This window comes from Sinohyriopsis cumingii, chromosome 2 (assembly GCF_028554795.1).
Source record: "Sinohyriopsis cumingii isolate HCF-2022 chromosome 2, ASM2855479v2, whole genome shotgun sequence".
NCBI classification, from domain to species: Eukaryota; Metazoa; Mollusca; class Bivalvia; order Unionida; family Unionidae; genus Sinohyriopsis; species Sinohyriopsis cumingii.
In genome coordinates, this window is record NC_142962.1 from 16486566 (window position 1) to 16506700 (window position 20135).

Sequence of the window (20135 nt, forward strand, 5' to 3'; positions counted from 1 at the left end):
CACCACTTGTAGGTTAACTCCCTTTTCCATCCTCTAGGTGGTTACCATTATACCTGGATGTACAAGTTTTCACTTTTGCTGTTATGCAGTAAAGATGTCCTCCATAAAATCCATTTAATCTTGTACTTAAATTTCATCATCCAGCTTTTATTGTCAGCACTTGGTTAGTAAGTCAGATTGCTTCATGTGGTGCATAGCACATTTTTGGTAGTTTCAGTGAATATTTTCTTATTTTTGCAATTATTGTACAGTTCCTTATTGTCACATACAATTTCAATTGGTAAAATTCAGTTTCACTGGATAACTTCTCTTGTACTGTACTTATCAACTGTTACACTTCTGAGCCATGTGGATAATGCAGTTTACATTATTTTAATTTATTATATTGTATGCACTTCTTCATTACTGAGATTGCAAGTGCAAGAAGTGTAAATGATTTGAGGTCATGGAAGATATGAATATGTATCCAACTGCTTGTTGATACTTTAGTTGGAAGTACTTAGTTCACTGTTTTGACACTTTAGTCAGAAGTACTTAGTTTACTGTTTTGACACTTTAGTTGGAAGTACTTAGTTCACTGTTTTGACACTTTAGTTGGAAGTACTTAGTTCACTGTTTTGACACTTTAGTTGGAAGTACTTAGTTAACTGTTTTGACACTTTAGTTGTAAGTACTTAGTTCACTGTTTTGACACTTTAGTTGGAAGTACTTGAAATGCCTTTTCCACTCACCCCCCCCCCACCCCTGCCGCAGATGCTGATGCAGAAGAGCAACATAATGTACTGTATCTGTGAATAGAGAAGAATCGTTGATTAGTTTCATTGGTGATGTCAAAATGCCCTCATCACCACCCATGCAGATGCAAGAAAAGTGCCAGAACATATAGTATACAGTAGAAAGCTTGGGTGATTCCAGTCAAGCATTGAAATCACATCTGATCATTGTGACTCAACAGTTTTTGTGTTGATATGTTGATGAGTAGAAGTGGTGTTTATATATTGTAATCCTACTGGGGTTAAGCCTAGGATCCTGCCAATGAGGTGTGAGGTGCTAGTAATCTACTTAATACTCCAGTCTGATCCCATGCTAGTAATCTACATACATACCCCAATCTGATTCCTGTGCAGGTATTCTACATACACACCCCAATCTGATCCCTGTGCAAGTATTCTACATATACACTCCAGTCTGATCCCAGTGCTGGTTTTCTACATACATGCTCCATTCTGCTCCCTGTGCAAGTAATCTACATACATAGCCCAGTCTGATCCCTGTGCAAGTGTTCTACATACACACTCCAGTTTGATACTCATGCTAGTAATTTACATATACACTCCAAAGCTGGTATTTTTCCACATTACAGAAAGTCGCCTGATAAGACAAACAATTAAATGGGCATAGATGGATACATTGACTGGTTCACAATTGTTTTCAGCATTTTCTTCAGAACTGTGTAGGATATACATATAATTTTAAAGGATGTGTCAGATAAATTACAGGAGATTTGTCACTGTTATTGTTAATAAAATGTTATACATACAAATTATTTATTTTAGGAGAGACACAAAGAGGAGTGTGTGTTATTGAGTCGAGCATGGTCAGCTGTTTTATGCAGGATGGAGGGGAATACACATCAGCACTTCCATTTACGGTAATTCACCAGTTTACCATTACATGATTGATGTCTACAGTTTTGCTATGGGCTGTTCCATTTAAACATACATATCACCTAATGAAGTACATAGCTGCCATCCCTCATGATTTTGGCATGAATTTCACGATTTTTTCAGTGATTTACGGATTCACGCAGCAAGCAGAAAGTTCACTAATTCTCCAATTCTCAATTATTTTAAATCTTTAATAAAATAACCAATTTCCCGTTAGGCGCTAGTCGTGATATTTGCAGTTGCTGAAACGGTCCGGTACTGCTGGTCACGATATTAGTAGAACTACAGCTAATTGGTACAGTTGGCCATGTGGCAAGCATTTTAGCCTATTTTAATCTATATGTATAAGAGTAGTTTTACAAATGCTTTTGAGAGAAACTTAGGCCTAACTGGAATTTTGCTCTGCGCATGCGTCACCATTACTGATTTAAACTACTGTTTGGCATCACACGTAAGATCTTAAAAAAGGCTTCACCACCAAGGAAAAAGAAATGTATTGCTCAAAAAGTGAAGTTTAATTAGGAATATATCAAAATTTTCGTGCATTCTGCCATTAAACATTGATATACATCATGCTTTTGCACACGGTGTGCCACAAATTTTAGTATTGGTCATGGTGGCAGAGACGAAACATGTAGAAGTTGGGAAAATTAAGAATTTGTAGATTTCAGCTCTGGAATATTTTAAGCCATCGATGGAAGACCTGCAAGCTACCAATGCTGAAGCATTATTTGTGAGTTTTCTTGTTGAGCACGGTCTGCCTTTATTAGCTGCAGACCATGCTAAACATTTGTTCTGACAGATATTCCCGGACTCAAAGATCGCTTCCAAATTTTCCTGTGGAAGAATCAAAATTGCTGCAGCTCCTGTGCATTCCTCACAGCAACAGAGACAGTGAAAGAGTATTTTCTCTAGTGAGGAAAAATAAGACAGACTTTAGGGCCTCCTTAGGTGCAGAAAATTTGTCAGCAATTTTAGTCACCAAGATCAACCAGCAGGCAAGAAGTCTGAACTGTTTTGAAAACAAATTTACGATCAAGCAGTTGAGGAAGTTCAAGTCTGACACAGTATCATGTCTTGATAAATAACCACAAAAACAAGTGAAGTTTATGAATACCATAATAAATAGAAATGCAGATACATTTCTGCATATATGTAGTGTTTTAGTTTTATATTGTGACTTTGATATAGTGTAGTATTGAATGTCAGAGTGGATGGAGTTATTGTCATAGTATTTTTCACTAAATCATATCCGAATTCACTAATTTTTATCCCTATTTTCACTAATTGTGAGCCTGGAAGGTTGGCAGCTATGGAAGTAATTCTGAAAAAATATATGGTAGATTACTCTAACTGCTCAAGGAGTTTGTGTGAAAAAATTTCAAAATTCTAATAAACGTCTGGATTTTTTTAAATAACTCCGTACTGAAAGTTCCTTCCCAGGGTCCCATTTGTTTTACTGAGAATGGCCCTAGTTTGTGCTCTTTGGATTATCTAATGTTGTTGTTCTGCCAAAGAGTCCTCACAAATATTTTCATTGCAAATTTGGTAATCCATTTTTTATATACTTGAAACCAAATAAAGACACAGGCATTATTTTGTTTACTAAGTAAAAATCAAAACATTACATCTAAATTTCTGTTTTTCATCTTTACTCTGTTGAATTTCAAAGGTCTTGTTATCATAAATCCTCAATGCAGTTTTCTTTGTGACATAAAGTTAGCTTTTATGTTGCATTGCTGGTAAGTTTTCAAACTAGCAAATAAATCTAGTCCTCTTTTTCATTTTGTTGGTGAACTGACAAAGTTTGTGTAAGTATTCATGTGTTATGTGTAAGCAATCATGTGTTATATGTACGCAATCATGTGTTAATGGTATTTAAGCATTCTTTTTCTGTTTAAGTATGATATCTGTGGTTTTCGGTTTGCAATCAGCTCTGGATTGTACAAATATTATGCCAGTCTTTTCAGATAGGAATTCTCAATTTGTGATTAACTTTCTTGTCAGCATTATCAATTTGTGATTAACTTTCTTGTCAACAAAATGAAACCAGTATGGCATTGGCCACTTCTGCCAACATTGGCATCTCATTTATCTAGATGCTGCAGTTTCTGTAAAACTAAAATAGACTTACATTGCATTGTTGGCAACAGTATGTGCAAAAATTAGGCTACAGTGTGACCCTGCTCTAACACGATGGTTGGGGTCCATAGAACCCGACTGTTATATACCGAACTGCATTATAACCAACCAAGTCAGTTTCATGAAGAAAATGATGCATTAAGCAAATGATTGCATTGGGGTGTAATAAAAGCATGTACAAAAATATGTGCTTCATTGGTACAGTTACCATCTTAACTCAATGTATACTAAATGAGAAACACATGCGTAGTGAAAACAGATTGTATATATAATATTTTACTCTCGAGAACCATACATTAGTACATATACATGTATGCTCTTTTATATATATATATATATATATATATATATATATATATATATATATATATATATATATATACATATCTACATATCAACCACCAATCTTGTAACATGCAGTAATCCACATTACGTATAATTTCATCGAAAATATGCACAGATTTCAAATATTCAATATTTATTACAGATCATTATGTGATATAAAATATTCAGTGGGATAAAATAGCAGCATCATGTATCAAAAGATGAAGCACATTTTAGATTCACTATGTACTAAGGTCAGTATATGGTGTCGATATAAATTTCCTACTAGTAAAATTTTCTCAACTGCAAATCATAATACTGTATTGTTTTTTTGGAAAACTGATAATTTTCAGCTGCTTTCTGTTACTGTCACACTTTCTCTTGGAAAAGTTACTCATATTCCTCAACTGAAGAATTCAAAGACTGGACTTAATCCAGTCCAGGGCTTGATTATTCTCTTTAACAGTAAAAGCTTTACTTGTCCATGTCCTGTTATCCACTGTAAATGACACAAATTAACACTTTTACATTATTTATTCATTGGTCAGTTGATTGTGTCAAAAACAACACAGCCAAGTCATGTGCACATGTTGGTAGTTTTGTCTTTGATGTTTATAAATCATTGGCCCATAATTTGAACAAGATTTAGCTCTGCAGTTGACTCTGAGGATTAGCAGTGTGCTTAAATTAATTGATTTATAAATTCGTTTGAGAACATTTTATCAGCCTCTGCATTGTTTGGTGTTTGGTTATGTATGCAGTTTAAAAAAGAAACATGTTTGATATTGTTTGATTGTACACGGAATGCATTGAAGACAAACATAAAGAAGACTTAATGACTTTATTGTTCACAGAACAGTAATAATAAGATTAACACTTCTTTCAACAATTCTTTCAACAATACAGCAAGATCACAGTTGTCAAAAGGCCCATTTATTTTAGCACAAAACATTAAGAAATGGATGAAAAATTAAATTTTAGGAGCTGCATCATGTTTGTTTTATATTTGAATTTGTATGTGATCTCTTCCCCAAAATGATAAAACTTTTTTTACTTCATTTTTCACACTTTAAAAAAAAAACATTTTTTCGTATATGGGAAAAATACATAATAAAGTGAGGACTTTGTATAGTGCCTAATCTTTAGAGGCTCAAAGCACTTTACAACATCAGACAACACCTATAACATACCCCCACCCAAAAAAAACCACAACATATAAAGATATTTGGATATGTGAGAAAGCTTGCTAGTAGCTCATGAGGGTCGGTGGTTCTTTCCGGATATTTCCCGGGTTCCTCCTCCACCATTAATACTGGCCACCATGTATAGCCTATCGTGTGCTGAAAAAATGGTGTTAAATCCTACAACAACAACAATATAATGATATGATTACATAAAACAAACACCATGAAATTAGAAAACATAAAAAACATGCTGAAAATATTTAAGGTAGGAAACATTATTAGGTCTTTAAGTTTGTTCTTTCAGTCAATATAGGTGAGTTTTAAGAGCACTCTTGAATGGGATCACTGTCTTTGTGTGTTCAGTGGGCAAGTCATTCCACGTTGCTGGACCCTGGTATGCAAAAGAACATTGTCCATATGACTTCATTTTCATAGTGGGAGTAATGAGTATATGATTGTCAGAAGATGAGCTTAAGTATCTTGCTGGTGTGTACACATGGGTGAGGTCGGATAGGTATGTTGGACTGGAGTCCTTCAGTGAAATGTAGCACAGAGAACAAATTTTGTGTTTGATTCTGGATCGAATGGATAGCCAGTGTAGGGTACAGAGCATCGGGGAGGTGTGCTCTGATCGTGGTACTCTAAGGATGATCCGAGCATCTGTGTTTTGAAGTTTCTGGAGTAGATATTGAGCTTAACCAGACAGAATTGAGTTGCAATAGCGTACATGCCAACCATTACGCTTTTGGCATAATCATTATGCCTTTTTTCACTTTATGCGTAAATATATTCAGATTATGCTTTTTTGGTATATCCCCCTCCAAAGATAATAATTTGTTTTCTCATTTTTATTAACATCCCATTAATTCCACAGACTGTATTCTAGAAAAGACTGCTTCTGTGTAACTACGACATAAGAGTATGCTTGTCTGTAGACTTACATGTACTCTCCTAACAGTATTATGTTCTATTTATAGCAGCTGCCCTATTTCCAAAAAACGCGCTTTTTCTACTTTCAAAATTTTGACTCAGTGTTTCTATTTATAGCAGCTGTATGGCATAGTTAGGAGAGAACAGACTGGTTTTCTAACTTATAATTTTTGCTTGCAGATTCTTTGCTCAACTTCATATCTGGTATAGAACCAGTCTGTAGGTATTTGGTGCTAAAAGTGAAGTTGGATTTATTCTAATCGATGCGTGTGTTAGAGCAAAAATGTTTTTCAAATAATTTCATAGATGGATTAGGAAAAGACGAGCAGTCAATTCAGACATGAATACATGAAATACATTTTTCAGCATTCCATTCTAGGGCAGCTTCATGCCCCTTGCAGGCTGTGTGGAAAGGATTTTAATATTGGTCATGGTGGTAAAACAAAGAAACCTTGAATTAGCTCATTTTACAAACTCCAGTACTAAGGTAACTTCTTTTTTTACAGCAGAACTAAATTGTGGACACAAATTTTATAAATGCAGAGGCATTATGTATCGAGTTCTTAATAGAACACGGACTACCTCTAGCAGTATAAGACTACATTGGTCCTTTGTTCAAATGGATATTTCCTGATTCCAAAGTTGCAGAAAATATGCATGTGCAAGAACAAAATCATCTAATATGGTTAGGTGTTTAGCAGAAGATACTTCACTTAAAATTGCAGAAGCCATGATAATTGGGTCGTTTAGTATTGCAACAGACAGGAGTAGTGATTATGATGACAAAACGTTGTACCCAGTCTGTGTAAGAGACTTTGACAATGAAAAGGGCAAAGTCAAGTGCTTTTCTTTCATTACCATAATTAACAGTAGATTCCACTGGAGAAAACATTTTGTTTTGGTGCTTGTTAATGCTTTGAATAAATATAAGTTGGCAGAACTGTATGGGGTTTTCAGCTGATGCTGCATCAGTGATGACTGGAATTCATAAAGGAGTTGCATTCTATATTTTGATGGTATATATCAGGTTTTCTCTGTCATATGATGCACCATGCTTCAGGAAAGGCTGCTGATAAACTAGAAGGAGAACTCCTGAAGTATCAAGTTGGCACTCTACCTGACAATTTACTTCATGTGGACAGAGTTGATTTTTTTTCTCATCTTATTTTCCAGCTAAAAGATCCAATAACTGGAAGATATAAATTTCCTCTTCTTTGTCAGGTTATGAAATGAATATTGGTTCTTTACCATTCTAATGCAGACTGTGAGAGATTGTTCAGCATTGCTAACAAAAGTAAAACTGAATTCAGATCCAGGCTCTGTAACCCAGCACTTAGTGCTCTACTGGTGTGCAAAACATTTATAATCTCAGCTGGTACAAAGTGTTTTGAAATGCAGTATGAGAGTCTGTTGCTTTTTAAAGCTCAAAGTGTTATATACAAAAACTTGAAGCAGTAATTGATGTTAAAAGTCCAAAGGGATAAATAAATAATTTTGTACATGTACTCATTGAATTTTTAACATGTTATATGTGGATTACTCTTTTTCTGTTCGGATTACACTTTTTCTGCTTTGATTACTGTTTTTGTCCACTTGGATTACACTTTTTCCTCGCCAGGGGTTGGCATGTATGCAATAGTCCAGTCTTGAAAGTACTAACGGACACACAAGTGTTTTAGTGGCATCAACTGAAAGATATTTGCAAATGTAGCTGATGCATCTCAGCTCAAGATATGCAGCCTTGCATATGTTCATGACATGTTGGTGCAATGTGAGAGTACTGTCCAGAGTAACACCTTGGTTTTGTACTGACTGTGAATTTAATGTTGGTGTTGCTGATATTTATTGTTTGAGGTAAAGGATGTGAATGAGAAAGTCTTTGTGTTGTGATCAGAATGGCCTCAGTTTTATCATCGTTCATCTGCAGCCTGTTACATGGTATCCATGATTTCACATCAGAAACGCACCTCTCTACACCTTGGATGGTAGCATGAACTTTAGTTGGGTGGCTAGATTTGTATATTTGGGTGTCGTCATCGTATAATTGTTGGGACACTAGATGATGATCTATGACACTTGAGGCGGCTGAGTGTATAGAATGAAGAGAACAGATCCAAAAACAGACCTCCGTGGAACACCACAACATAGATTAACTGGGCTGGAGTGTATTCCATTTGCAGATACAATTTGTGACCTGTTGACCAAGTAGGACTTGAACCACAGTAAGGCTGTATCATGAATGCCAAATATATGCTGGAGATGGTGAAGTAATATATCATGGTCTGTTGTGTCAGATGCTGCAGACAAATCAAGGGGGGTGAGGACTGTAATCTTTTTTGCTATCCAAAGCAGATAGAATGTCATTAACTACTTTTAGAAGAGTAGTTTCAGTACTGTGGCAAGGGCGATATGCAGATTGTACATTGCTAAAAATACTGTTTGAATTCAGATGCGATACAAGTTGGGATAGAACAACCTTTCTAAGACTTTATATGAATGGGAGATTAGAAACTGGACGGTAGTTCTTTAAATTGTTATGGTCGAGTGTTAGTTTCTTCAGCAGAGGCTTTACAATGGCAGTTTTGAAAAATGATGGGAATTCCAGACATGCGAACCCTCCTGTTTTTTGCGGGAGACTTCCTGAATTCAATCGCACTTCCCACACTCCGGTATTATTTTTTTTCTCCCGGAAAAAAATCATTTCGTCAAAAAAAATCTGGAAAAATTTGTTTTGTTTAACGAAAAATGTTTTGGAAATTCCCCAGTGTGTAAGACCAGAAGTGTGCAGAAATTCTTTGAAAAGCACACAAGCTTGAATTAATATGTTTGGTGATCTCTTCTACAGTGAATAAAAGAATGGGCGATTTGGTTGAAGTTGGAAAGTCAAAACAAATATAAAACCTCTTTCCAAGCTTCTTATAGCCTGGAATTTCCATGCCTGACTCATGGTAGTGATAAACATACAGTGTTTTGCAAGACGTGCAATTCATGTTTCATTGTTGCCAGTGGCGGATGTGATGATTGTCGTCGACATCTCCAGTCATAAAAGTAAGTTTTTTACGTTACTGTTTATTTATATGGCCTTAATTGTATGCTGCAAATTGTAATTTGAGTGCCAGCATTAAAATTATGATTATCTTTAGCGAAATTAGGATACACTGATAAATTGGGTACAGTTGAATAAATGACAATTGAATCGATGCATCTGCAGATAATACAAATACTAAGACTTCATTATTATTATTATTATTATTATCATTATTATTTAGCCCTAAGAGGTCGTCCATTTACTCCGTATGCATGGAGGGAGGTAACCAGATGCATACACATGCGTATGGGCGGGAGTCTACTGATAATGTACGTATGCATAAATGAGGGAGAGGGGTGAAACCTCGATAATAATTTGTATAATATGTAACATGTTCGACTGGGTTAGTTGGCGTTTGAATTTTAGCGGACCCTAGACAAAATCTTTTAAGGTTACGCAGCCAGACATTCAATGTAGGTGGAATATCTATTTTATTAAACACGTTAATATTATTAATCCTTGATCATTTCTGCGTGGATTAAATAGAGGCCGTTCTATAGAACTCGGGGTGGGTGGGTTATAAAGCGTAAGTACACATGGGGGAGGTTATAAAGTACACGCGTGTACAGGGAGAGGGGAGGGGCCAAGATTCGCCAGATTTTTGCGTACATACTAAATGGATGGCCCATAAACCCGAAATTAACAATTTAGATTTATCAGCTCTTTCCTGAGAACATCTACTTGCCTATGATATATAGTAAGATTGGGAAGAGAAACAAATACTTAATTGTGCCTGAAGTTTTAATAAAAAGTAAAAAACATTAAATGCAGTTCATTTTTGTGAATGAATGAAATTTATGTTTTGTTGTCTTTTGTTTCTGAGTCAGTATTTTAAATTTCATGTACTTTATTTCACATGCACTTAACATCTTCACAGACAAAGAGAAACAACCAGGATGTGTCACATTTTTTCAAACTTGTGTGGATTCATCCCTTGAAGAAGTTGTGACCAAAGCTGAAGCACTTTTTACTGGGTTTCATTGTTAAGTTTTGTTCAGTCAGTTATTTATATATTGTTGTTTATCATCTAAAAATAAATCATTTTAGAATTGAATTAGTATATGTTTATTTCAAAATCATTCACTTTTTGTAAATGTGTTCAACATGTTTCTCCCTTGATGAAATCCTCCCTGAAATAATTGAAATCTCCCTGAAATTTTTTCAAAATCTCCCTCGAGGACTCTCGTTGGGGTTGGCAGGTCTGGAGTTCCCCGGATGAGAGTGAGGGGTATTAATAACATGAGTTAGTGAAGGCAATACTGGATCTAAGCACTCAAGTAGTAGTGATGTTGGAATTGGATCAAGTTCACATGCCTTTGGTGCACTCTTCGTCACGATTGTACGTACTCAATCCATAGAGACAGGTTCAAATGCTGCTAATGGTTGCTGCTGAAATTCTTTATCCCAACTGTATGGTGAATGAGTCAGATGAAATTGTGTTGTCAAGCTTATCTCTAACGGTTTGTACTTTGTCACGGAAGAAATTTGCAAATGGGTCTGGAAGGTCAACTGGAGAGAAGGTATTTGGAAGTGATGTACATTTGTTCCTTGACATTAGCTTGTTAGTAATCTCGAAGAGCTCTTTGCAGCTTTCCATGATCTTTGTACTGTAGTGGGCTTATTTCGCTGCATGGAGTATGTTTGTGACATTCTTCTAAGCAGCTTCATAGATTTGCTTATGAATGAATTATGAATGAAATTTCAGGAGCCATGCCATGATCATCTTATATTCAAATTCCTATGCGATCTTTTCCAGAAAATAATGATAAACTTTCTACAAGTAATTTTGTGTATATTTAAGAAGAAAAAGATATATTTTTGTGTGTACGTGAAAATACATATATCTGAAATTTCAGGAGCAACGTGACAATCATGTTACTTCTGAATTTGTTTTATAATGGAGCATACTATAGCAGGGTCATGCTGTACTGTATTATCTACTTTTACTAGGTACATTTAATGCAAAATGAATGGTACTTGTTTTACAATATATATTAAAATGGCAGTAAACACCTACAAAGAAAATATCAAAGGGATAGCATCATAACACTCCACCTTATGGGCGATGTATTAAAAAAAAATCCCATGAAAACAGTAATTGATGTATAGTGTAGTAATTCTTATGGGAGATCTGCAGTAGCTCAGTTGGTAGAGGTCACATTCATATTCCAAGGGTCAATGGTTTGGTACCCACAAAGCCGGCCCAGATGAGCTGTCTTGGTGTGACCTTGAGAAAGGCACTTAGCTGTCATTTCCTCACCATGATCTAGTCAATAATTTAAAGAAAAATGTCTTTAAATCAAACCAACATTTTAAGATGCATCCCATGAATCAAGTTACATCACTCTTCAGTAAGTGTCCTAGAAACTGAACTAAACACAGATAGGCAAAGGCAGGTCACTGCAAAGTGAAATACAGGTCACAGTGACCATGTGTTTACTTAAGGTTGTGGTAATCCTTGTGATACATATATCGAGTTATGTGACTCTTTAGGCAATGTAAGTGTTAATGCAGATCTGTATGGTGGGAAATATAAAACTTAAAAAATGGAAGAAGTCTTGATTTTGGAGTAAAAACAAATGGGTTTTGCAGATTAACCTTTGTTCCAAAGTACATTCTTTGAACAAACTTTGTAGATAGCTTGCCTCTTCAGATATTTTTGATGTATTGTTGCCTAGTTACCTACATGTGTTACGAGTCTATGTTCTTAAAATAAGTAACAGGCAAGAGTGAAGACAACAGACTTTGTAAAATTTAACAAATAATTTGTTTCCCTTGAATACAAAGTGAAAAATGATTTTAAAAAATGCTTATGATATTGTGAATTAAATCCAGAAATAATCCAAGAATTAAAGACAAAAGTCCTAGTAAAAAAAATCCAGTTCAAGTCCCAAAGAGATTTAAAATTTAAGGTGACGTGTGCTGATGTGTCAGTAGTCTCTTGTTGAATCACATAAATATTATTCCAGGTTTGAATTCAATATAAATTTCATTGAATGTCTTTATCCAAGAATTTTGTCATAGCACTTTTGTATTTTCAGAGAAAATAATCACTTGAATTCGGTAATTTGAAGAAAATAAATTCAGCCCAAACTGGTCACAACATAATACAACTTAAAGTGCTAGATGTCAAAGCACGACTGGTGAAATCCTCACAGTTACAAGATAATATAGTTCTCTGCTTGACCTCAGGTCACAATTAGCATTTTCTGAAAACAACCATTACCTAATAGAAAATAACCTTCTAGAATGATCTAATGAGCCTTGTTTGTTTACAAACAATAACGTACAAAATTCACCTAGGAATCTCCAAAACCCTGACCCTGTTCAACATATTTACTCCTTCTTTGTTTACCTGAATAATAATCCTGATAATAAGCTCATACACATAGAGCATACACAGCAGTTCTTAAATATTATTGCTCAGCAACCCAGATTAGATTTGTGGTGTTAGCCTCTCCACCAATTAAATGCTTAAAAAAACCCACTTTGGTTGGAAATTTCAAAGATCTTGGCAACACAATCAAAACAGCATGGTCACCATGTTTGGATCATCACCCTTGGGTTGAGAACCATTGTTCTTGGGTGAGATAATAAATATGCAGTTTTTTATTTTGTCAGATAAAGGAACATTTTATCATATATAATTGTTTGAAAAAGAATTGTGACTATCTATTCAATAGTAACACTTTATGTCCTGAGACAAAACGTTTAATAATTGTGTGTATCTGTTTTAGTGAAGTAATATGTTTGCATTTTAACAGGTTTCTCATGCATGGGTCATCAAGAATGGATTACTCTTTGAAAGGACAGTCTCACCATCAGAGATCAGCTCATCAAAAAAGTAAGTCTTTTCCTACATACCTGTATGAGTTGAGGAAAAGAAAACCATTGGATTATTGGGCATTTTTGACAGGATTTGGCATGGACCAGCATAAAGGGCATTTACATCAGCCCATCTGACCAGTAAGATGTATCAGTTGCAATTTTGTATAAAAACACTGGTGTCTCCTGGTTTCCTGTTGTCTTAAATTTGGTTGCCACAGCACAAGATCACTAAGCTGTGTTGGATTTGAACTTAATTTAGCAGTCAGCTTCAAATGTATGTGCTGTTGGATGACAGCATTACTTTCAGAACTTATGGAGCCTGATTGTCCTTCCTTCTTACTTGGCTTCCATATCTTAACTCATTCAGCCCCAATCCTGCCTGTAGGTGTGATGAGGCTGTACCAGACTTCCGAGCTCTGCAGCATCAAGGTCATTTAAGATACACCAAAGTGGGTGGTATTACAAAAAAGCAGACAATCTGGAAGTTCTACTTGCACTACAAAATACAGACGGAAAAACCTAATTTTTTGGACCCATTTTTTTTTCACTCAAAATTTGCTTGTGGTCGGAATCCGGATGTTAGACCTTTTGGCCTCAGATCTAAGACAGACCGGTCTGAACTGCACACAGGTGAACCTTTTCAAAAACTAGGATAAGGTGGGCATTTGGAATAAAGAGTGGTCTAAATACAAAAATGATGGGTCCATTAAGCAAAACAAAAACACCCCAAAAAACAACAAGAACTCCAACTTTCACCCTTCAGCTCATGCGCAAGCAAAATAACCAATGGAAAATGATGTTTCTAATACAACTAGGCATTAGTCTAATGGAAAATCTGTTGAAAGTCGATGTATTACGATGTATTCAGAAATAGCCCCCAAAATGTCTTTCCTACTCGCATTTCAGACGAAAACGACAAAAACCACCTGGGCTGAATGAGTTAATATTTTATACTTTACTGGGATAATAGAAGGGGGCATATTGCGTTGCTGCTGGCCTTCAGTATGTCTATCTGTATATCCTTATCTGTCTTGAAATAATTTTAGTGAGATAGCACAAAAACTATTGGACAATGAGCCACGTAATTTCTGCACAATTTATCATGATCATGAGCAGATGACCTGAATAAATTTTAAGATCTTTGTAATAATAGTTAATAAATAATTAATAAACACATTTTTGAATGTTTTCATTGTTAGCACAAATTTAGAAAAACTAACTGAGGATGACAGATGAAATTTTGGTAGGCATATTTGCATTCATATGTAGATGACCTTGTTATATTTTTAGGTCACTGCGGCAATTTTTCAATTTGTTGCACATTTTTTAACTTCTTGGAATGTACAAAAAGCCTTGTTATGACAATTTACAAAACTCACACGAGGAAGAGAGATAACCTGATTAGTTTTTCATACAATTATATATATTTTTCAAATTTATTCAGAGTTTAAAATTTTAAAATAAAGACTTTTGGTCTGCAGTTTCTGTGATGGGAGGCAAGTGTTTTACAAAAAAAAAAGCCACTAGTTTTTATCTTTGTTGGATTTGAACCAGATTTGGTATGCGGTTATATATTGATGAAATATTGAGTGCATTTCATTTCCAGGTTTCCATGACATCATTGCAGGAATCGTGCACCAGATTTCAAGTTCTTCTGACTTTGATTTCTGCAACATATCATTCTGAAACTTTCTTGGATTTCAACTAAATTTGGCTGTTATATTGATGAATCCTTGAATGGTATTATTGTCATTAAGAAGAGTTATGGCCATTGAATTTGAATACCTTCAAACTTAGCTTTATATAGTATAACATTACTAAGGAAATTTGGATTTCCACCAGAGTTATCATGTGCCTTTATGTAGATGAGACCATGAATGTATTGGATTTTCAGCATTATGTATCATCAGAAAATTTTGTCCTTGAGTGGCCATCTTTTTCAACAGGAGTTTTTGTGTTTGAGGCCATGCAGTGCAGACTGTAATGAGTGTAGATCTATGCAACATACCCATTGCTAATCACTCAAGTGTTCTGCTGGGGTAAAGAAAATAGCTGTTGAGACTATCCCACAAAAAAAGTCATAACAAACAGTGTTCAAGGAAAAAAAAATTAACCACAGGCCCCAGGCTGGTGGCTTAAATAAACTCACAAGCCCTAACTGAAATTCCACAAGCCTAGACAGTTAATACTTGTGAACTCTCAAGCTGGGATATTTGGGGTATTTCCACACCTACCTCCCAATCTCATAATATCTCCAGATTTTTTGCTGAGAACTCCTGATTATTACATTATATCTGTCAATTTTCATTTCTCAAAACAAAACTTGCATAAATAGAAATATTGTATGCAATTCACAGATGCCATATTCTGTTTTATCACTTGTGAATATCGTTGTGACAAAATAGTTAATAATACACTACAAATTTCTTTTCTTCAGTAAGTATAATGCTAGGAATAAACATTATTCACATAAATTTCAGATTATTAAAACCACTACAACATTACCATAGTAAAAATAAATAAATAATTATCACCAATTAGTTTCAATCCCATGAATGATTGCCATGCATGCTGTGTAAATTTCTCTGTAAACAAAATCTCATCTTCATTTTCTGCCAAAGAAACTCTTCCAGTTAACACCTGGCATTTGTCATTCCTCTACTGTATATATAAACTTTAATTACCATGATTAAATTAAAAGAAGGTATAAAGCAAAATATACCATGAGGTGTATGTGCTCCCAAAGAACTAATTCAGAGTAAACATTTTATTTAGTAAACTGTTACATACCTTAAGAGTTGAACCTAAGGAAATAAGGTGGGATATAAAATGTGGGGAAAACAGTTGCCACATGTACGGTAACTTGTGTTTGCAGATTTGAACTGTTAAAATGAAGTCTATGGCATCGTAAGTTACAACAAAATAGGGCATTGTTTTTTGGCCAATCAATTGCTGATGCTTATATACACACACTGTAAAGGTTTCTTTGAAGTATGTCCACAAGATAAATGCATTGATAAGGATTAACTGTTAATTAGTCACACTGGCTTTATTGTTTGTTTACTGAAGTCTGACCTTTAGCTATTATGCTGTTGTTGTTGTTGTTGTAGGGTTTTACGCCATTTTTCAGCACACGATAGGCTATACAATCTATTATGCAGTTTTACCACAGCTGACTAGAATATGAAAACGGGGGGCTTGTCATGGGGGGAAATAAGGCGAGTCACAGGGAGAAATGATTGCTTGCACCTTGGGGCAAGGGGATGGAGGCAATAGTCACTTCCCCCATTTTCACCTTTAAACATGTTTTGGCCTGCATCCATAAAAGTTCATGGCTGACCACTATGTTGTCCCTCCTCCCTGCACCTCTGGTGCGTCTTTTGTGAATTTCACCCTCATAGGACCTGAAGATCAGTTGATATTTATTGAAACCAGTGCTTAAGAAATGCCTCGTAAAAACCTCCCAATTTTAGGTCCAAATCTCACTATTTTATTTGTTATTCTCCCTACTTGGCATTTGAAAAGTTGACAGCTATGCCAGACTCCAATTTCCACATGCCCCCAGATTTTCCCTTTTTTAATATTGTCACACAATGTTGCTATAGCTACAGTTTGAATATAAAGTTATTAAGAATGAATTGCACTTGCACTTGATTACAATCAGATCTCAGTTTCACATAGGTCAGTGGTAATCGGATTTAGATTATGGCATGTATGTCAATATCTTGAAAGTACATTTATTCATTTCATCAGCTTGATCAAAGTTTCTTCAGGCAACCTTTTATTCTTATAGACAAGCCTGACTGGCACCTCACTTTGAATACAGGACGGGCTCCAAACTAAACTTAAAGGGGCCCTTGGCATCGGGCTATCTGATTTTTTTAGCACTGCCAAATTATTCAGTCAGTACCTTTGGCATATTGTCTGGGTTTTTTCAATACTTTATTGAACTGAAAAGGTGTGCAATAGAGTTTAAAAAGGCAACCACCAGATTATGCCTTGATTTTATGCAATAAGAAAAATCATCAGTGTAAATATTGTACAAATAAAGCAATTAGCTTTACAACAGTGTCTGTATCGGCTGAAAATGTGGCATGCAGGTTTCCTGTTGGCATTGTCAAAACAGAGCTCCATTGCACTGATTCCTTTGACGTAAGACACAAACTCCAACCATCCTTAATTTATGTCAGGACTGAGGTCTTATTTTGTCAGACTGGCGTAATATAATGTGCCAGCAGTTCTTAGTATGCATTGTTTTATTCTATTGATGAATTTGAATTTCAGCATAGACCACCAATGATATTAATGCCAGGTACTTAGATGTGTGTTGACTCACAGTTCCCAGTTATACTGTTAATGAACAAGTCTGTATATGTTGTTGGAGATCTATTTTCATTTCAGTTGTATTTTCATGTGACAGCAAAGTTAAAACATTTAGTGCTGTTTCAAAACTTAGGACATACAGTCAATTGACTCTAGTAGAAATGCAGCCTGATTATGGTTTTTTGTACTGACATTTGTTTAAATAAATACATTAAATCATGAGCTAAAGAGAGATCATGTGGATTTTCATTGTAAATAAAGGGATACATAATACCACACTCCTGTTCTCTTTCAGTTTTATTTAATTTTTAAAGCTTTTTAATAGGTCCTGACTTTAATGAGATTCCACTTTTTTTTCAGTGACCATCATTTGTTTTTACCTTTTTTGGGGGTGGATAGAGTACAAATTTCATAAATCCTAGATACAACCAGATAATTGTTATTGAGGTTAAAAGGTTACATGTCAAGGTCACTGAAATCAATGAAGAAAAACAATTTTTGCTCATTAACTATTGCTCATCTAGAGCTAGTAAACTTTTGGTTAGGATGGCTTGCACATGGCTAAGGAAGGGCCCCTATTGATTTTGGGGTCAAAAGATCAAAAGTCAAGGATATTCACTGGATAAAGAAAAATGGTTTCTGCACAATAACTCAAGTTCTAGTTGAATGGCTTGCACTTGAAGTAAGAATGAACCCTGTTGAGTTCAAGGTCAAAAGGTTAAAGGTCAGGTCACTGTGACTGAAAGTAAAAATGTGGTTTTTGCACAAAAATTCAGTTATCTACATAGATGACTGTTAAACATGAGACAGGCCATTCATGGTACTCTTGTTTTATATCTGTGAATAATGATAACAACATCATTAAACAATAACAGTAATGAAGATGATTGCAGCAGTTGGTGATTTAAAGTCTTGTTAGACTGAATGTCCTAGAATGGAGATGTTGTTTATCAAGACTGATACACTTGGTAATGGAGAATAAATCGGATAGAATTCATTTTGAAACCTTGTTGTACATAGTTCCTGCTTTATTTAGATTCTTACTGTAGTTGATCCAAAATCTTTACATAACATTTTCAGATATTGCCATTTAGTTTTAAAGTTAAGTTCAGAGTTCACCTCCCCTTTTTATCTGCACTCCTTACTTGTCTTCTTTCTTTTCCTCACAGCTATTAAAAGTAATCAGACATACAATGCCCCCTATTAGGAATCGTTTGAGTAAAAACTAAAGTTTTCAAATTGTATACTTGCTTTGTATCATCATTTAAGATGACATGTTTGATATCAAATAAATAATTTTGTCTTTCAGTCGGAATGCCCCAAATCAGACAATGATTTTTAGCATGCTCCATCCCTTGGATGAAGTGGCTCCAGTGATTACAAGGACAGGTAAAGTTGTTCACGTGTCAGAAATGTCTAAGATTTTATTTGTTTTTGCTGTCAGCTAGACTTCCTTTCGGCCTGAAGTCCAATCCTTTCATTTCACAATTGTTACTTAAATAAAGTTGAGTCTGGTCAGAAAACGATAGAGGACATGAAGTTTGCTCCTATCATTAGCAGTTAAACAACATTATTCTTGGCTTTCTAAAAGTAGAGCTTTTGATCATGTTTTGCGAACAGCAGACAACTTGCTGTATTGGTGCATTCAGTCCTGGAGTATGGTTTATTGATTGTAATCCCAAATATAGCAGGTTTATATGCAACAAATATAAGGAATATAACAGAAAGAAGCACTTTTGTTGTGGGGAGCTACACTTTGAGACAAGAAGACTTTATCACAGACATTGACTATGTGGCAGAGTTTCCAAACTAGACCAGAATTTAACTGATTAGTTTACCTGTATAGAGTTGTTAGCTGATTAGTACCAGCTATGCAGATTAGTGATTACATAGTACAGTAGTCCCCCTCTTATAAGGCCACCCCAATAGCAGCAGGGAAGTGGCCTTATAATGAGGGTGGCCTTCTGGAGGGGGGTGACAAATGCGAATAGTAAATACATATGAAGAAAGTCACAAATACATTTAATTCTAAAACATTTAATATTTTCATTAAAAAATCACATGCATGTTGTGAAATAAATGTAAAACAAACTGTTTTATCATTTTCAAAAGAATGCTATGAATAACCATTGATATAGTTTTAAAACTGTCTTTATAGTTATGTTACAAATCACATCATCTGTCACTTTGTTGGCAACACTAACAGTCTAAAAAACAAACCAGTCTCGTCACAATTAAAAATATCCTTGCTGTCATATCCCATGCATATATCGCTTAGTCTTTTGTTCCAGTCTTCATTATTAACATCAGCTGATTCTCCACTAAGGACATAACACTTAATATTGTGTCGCACTTGCAATCTTTTCCTCGATGACATGTTGATCTTTTTGCAGTAAGTTATTCATGTTGCAAACTACAATACTGATAAAACAAATTGCCATGTGTTTATAAAGGAAGTGATCTTGTCACATGATTCGTTAGTCGCAATCTGGTACCTTAATTGGTTTTATAATTTTTTTTACACTAAGTGAGAGAGCCAAAATGGCTTTGATATGTACCATTAACATCACACAGATTTGACCTTGTGGCCGTTAGGATTTGTAATTTTGACAATTATTGTCATTAGTCATAGCCACTATATATCAAAGT

At 35.1% G+C, this 20135-nt stretch overlaps 1 protein-coding gene across 2 annotated transcripts in view; it reads left to right on the plus strand.

Moving 5' to 3' along the window:
• LOC149804381 (anaphase-promoting complex subunit 1-like) overlaps window positions 1-20135 on the plus strand; it is a 253928-nt gene that overhangs the window by 20702 nt on the left and 213091 nt on the right. For both annotated transcript variants that reach the window (XM_089939582.1, XM_089939590.1), the window contains 3 exons: window positions 1557-1651; window positions 13100-13179; window positions 18796-18875. In XM_089939582.1, the coding sequence (XP_089795708.1) occupies window positions 1557-1651; window positions 13100-13179; window positions 18796-18875 (255 nt within the window). The remainder of the gene's footprint in view (window positions 1-1556; window positions 1652-13099; window positions 13180-18795; window positions 18876-20135) is intronic.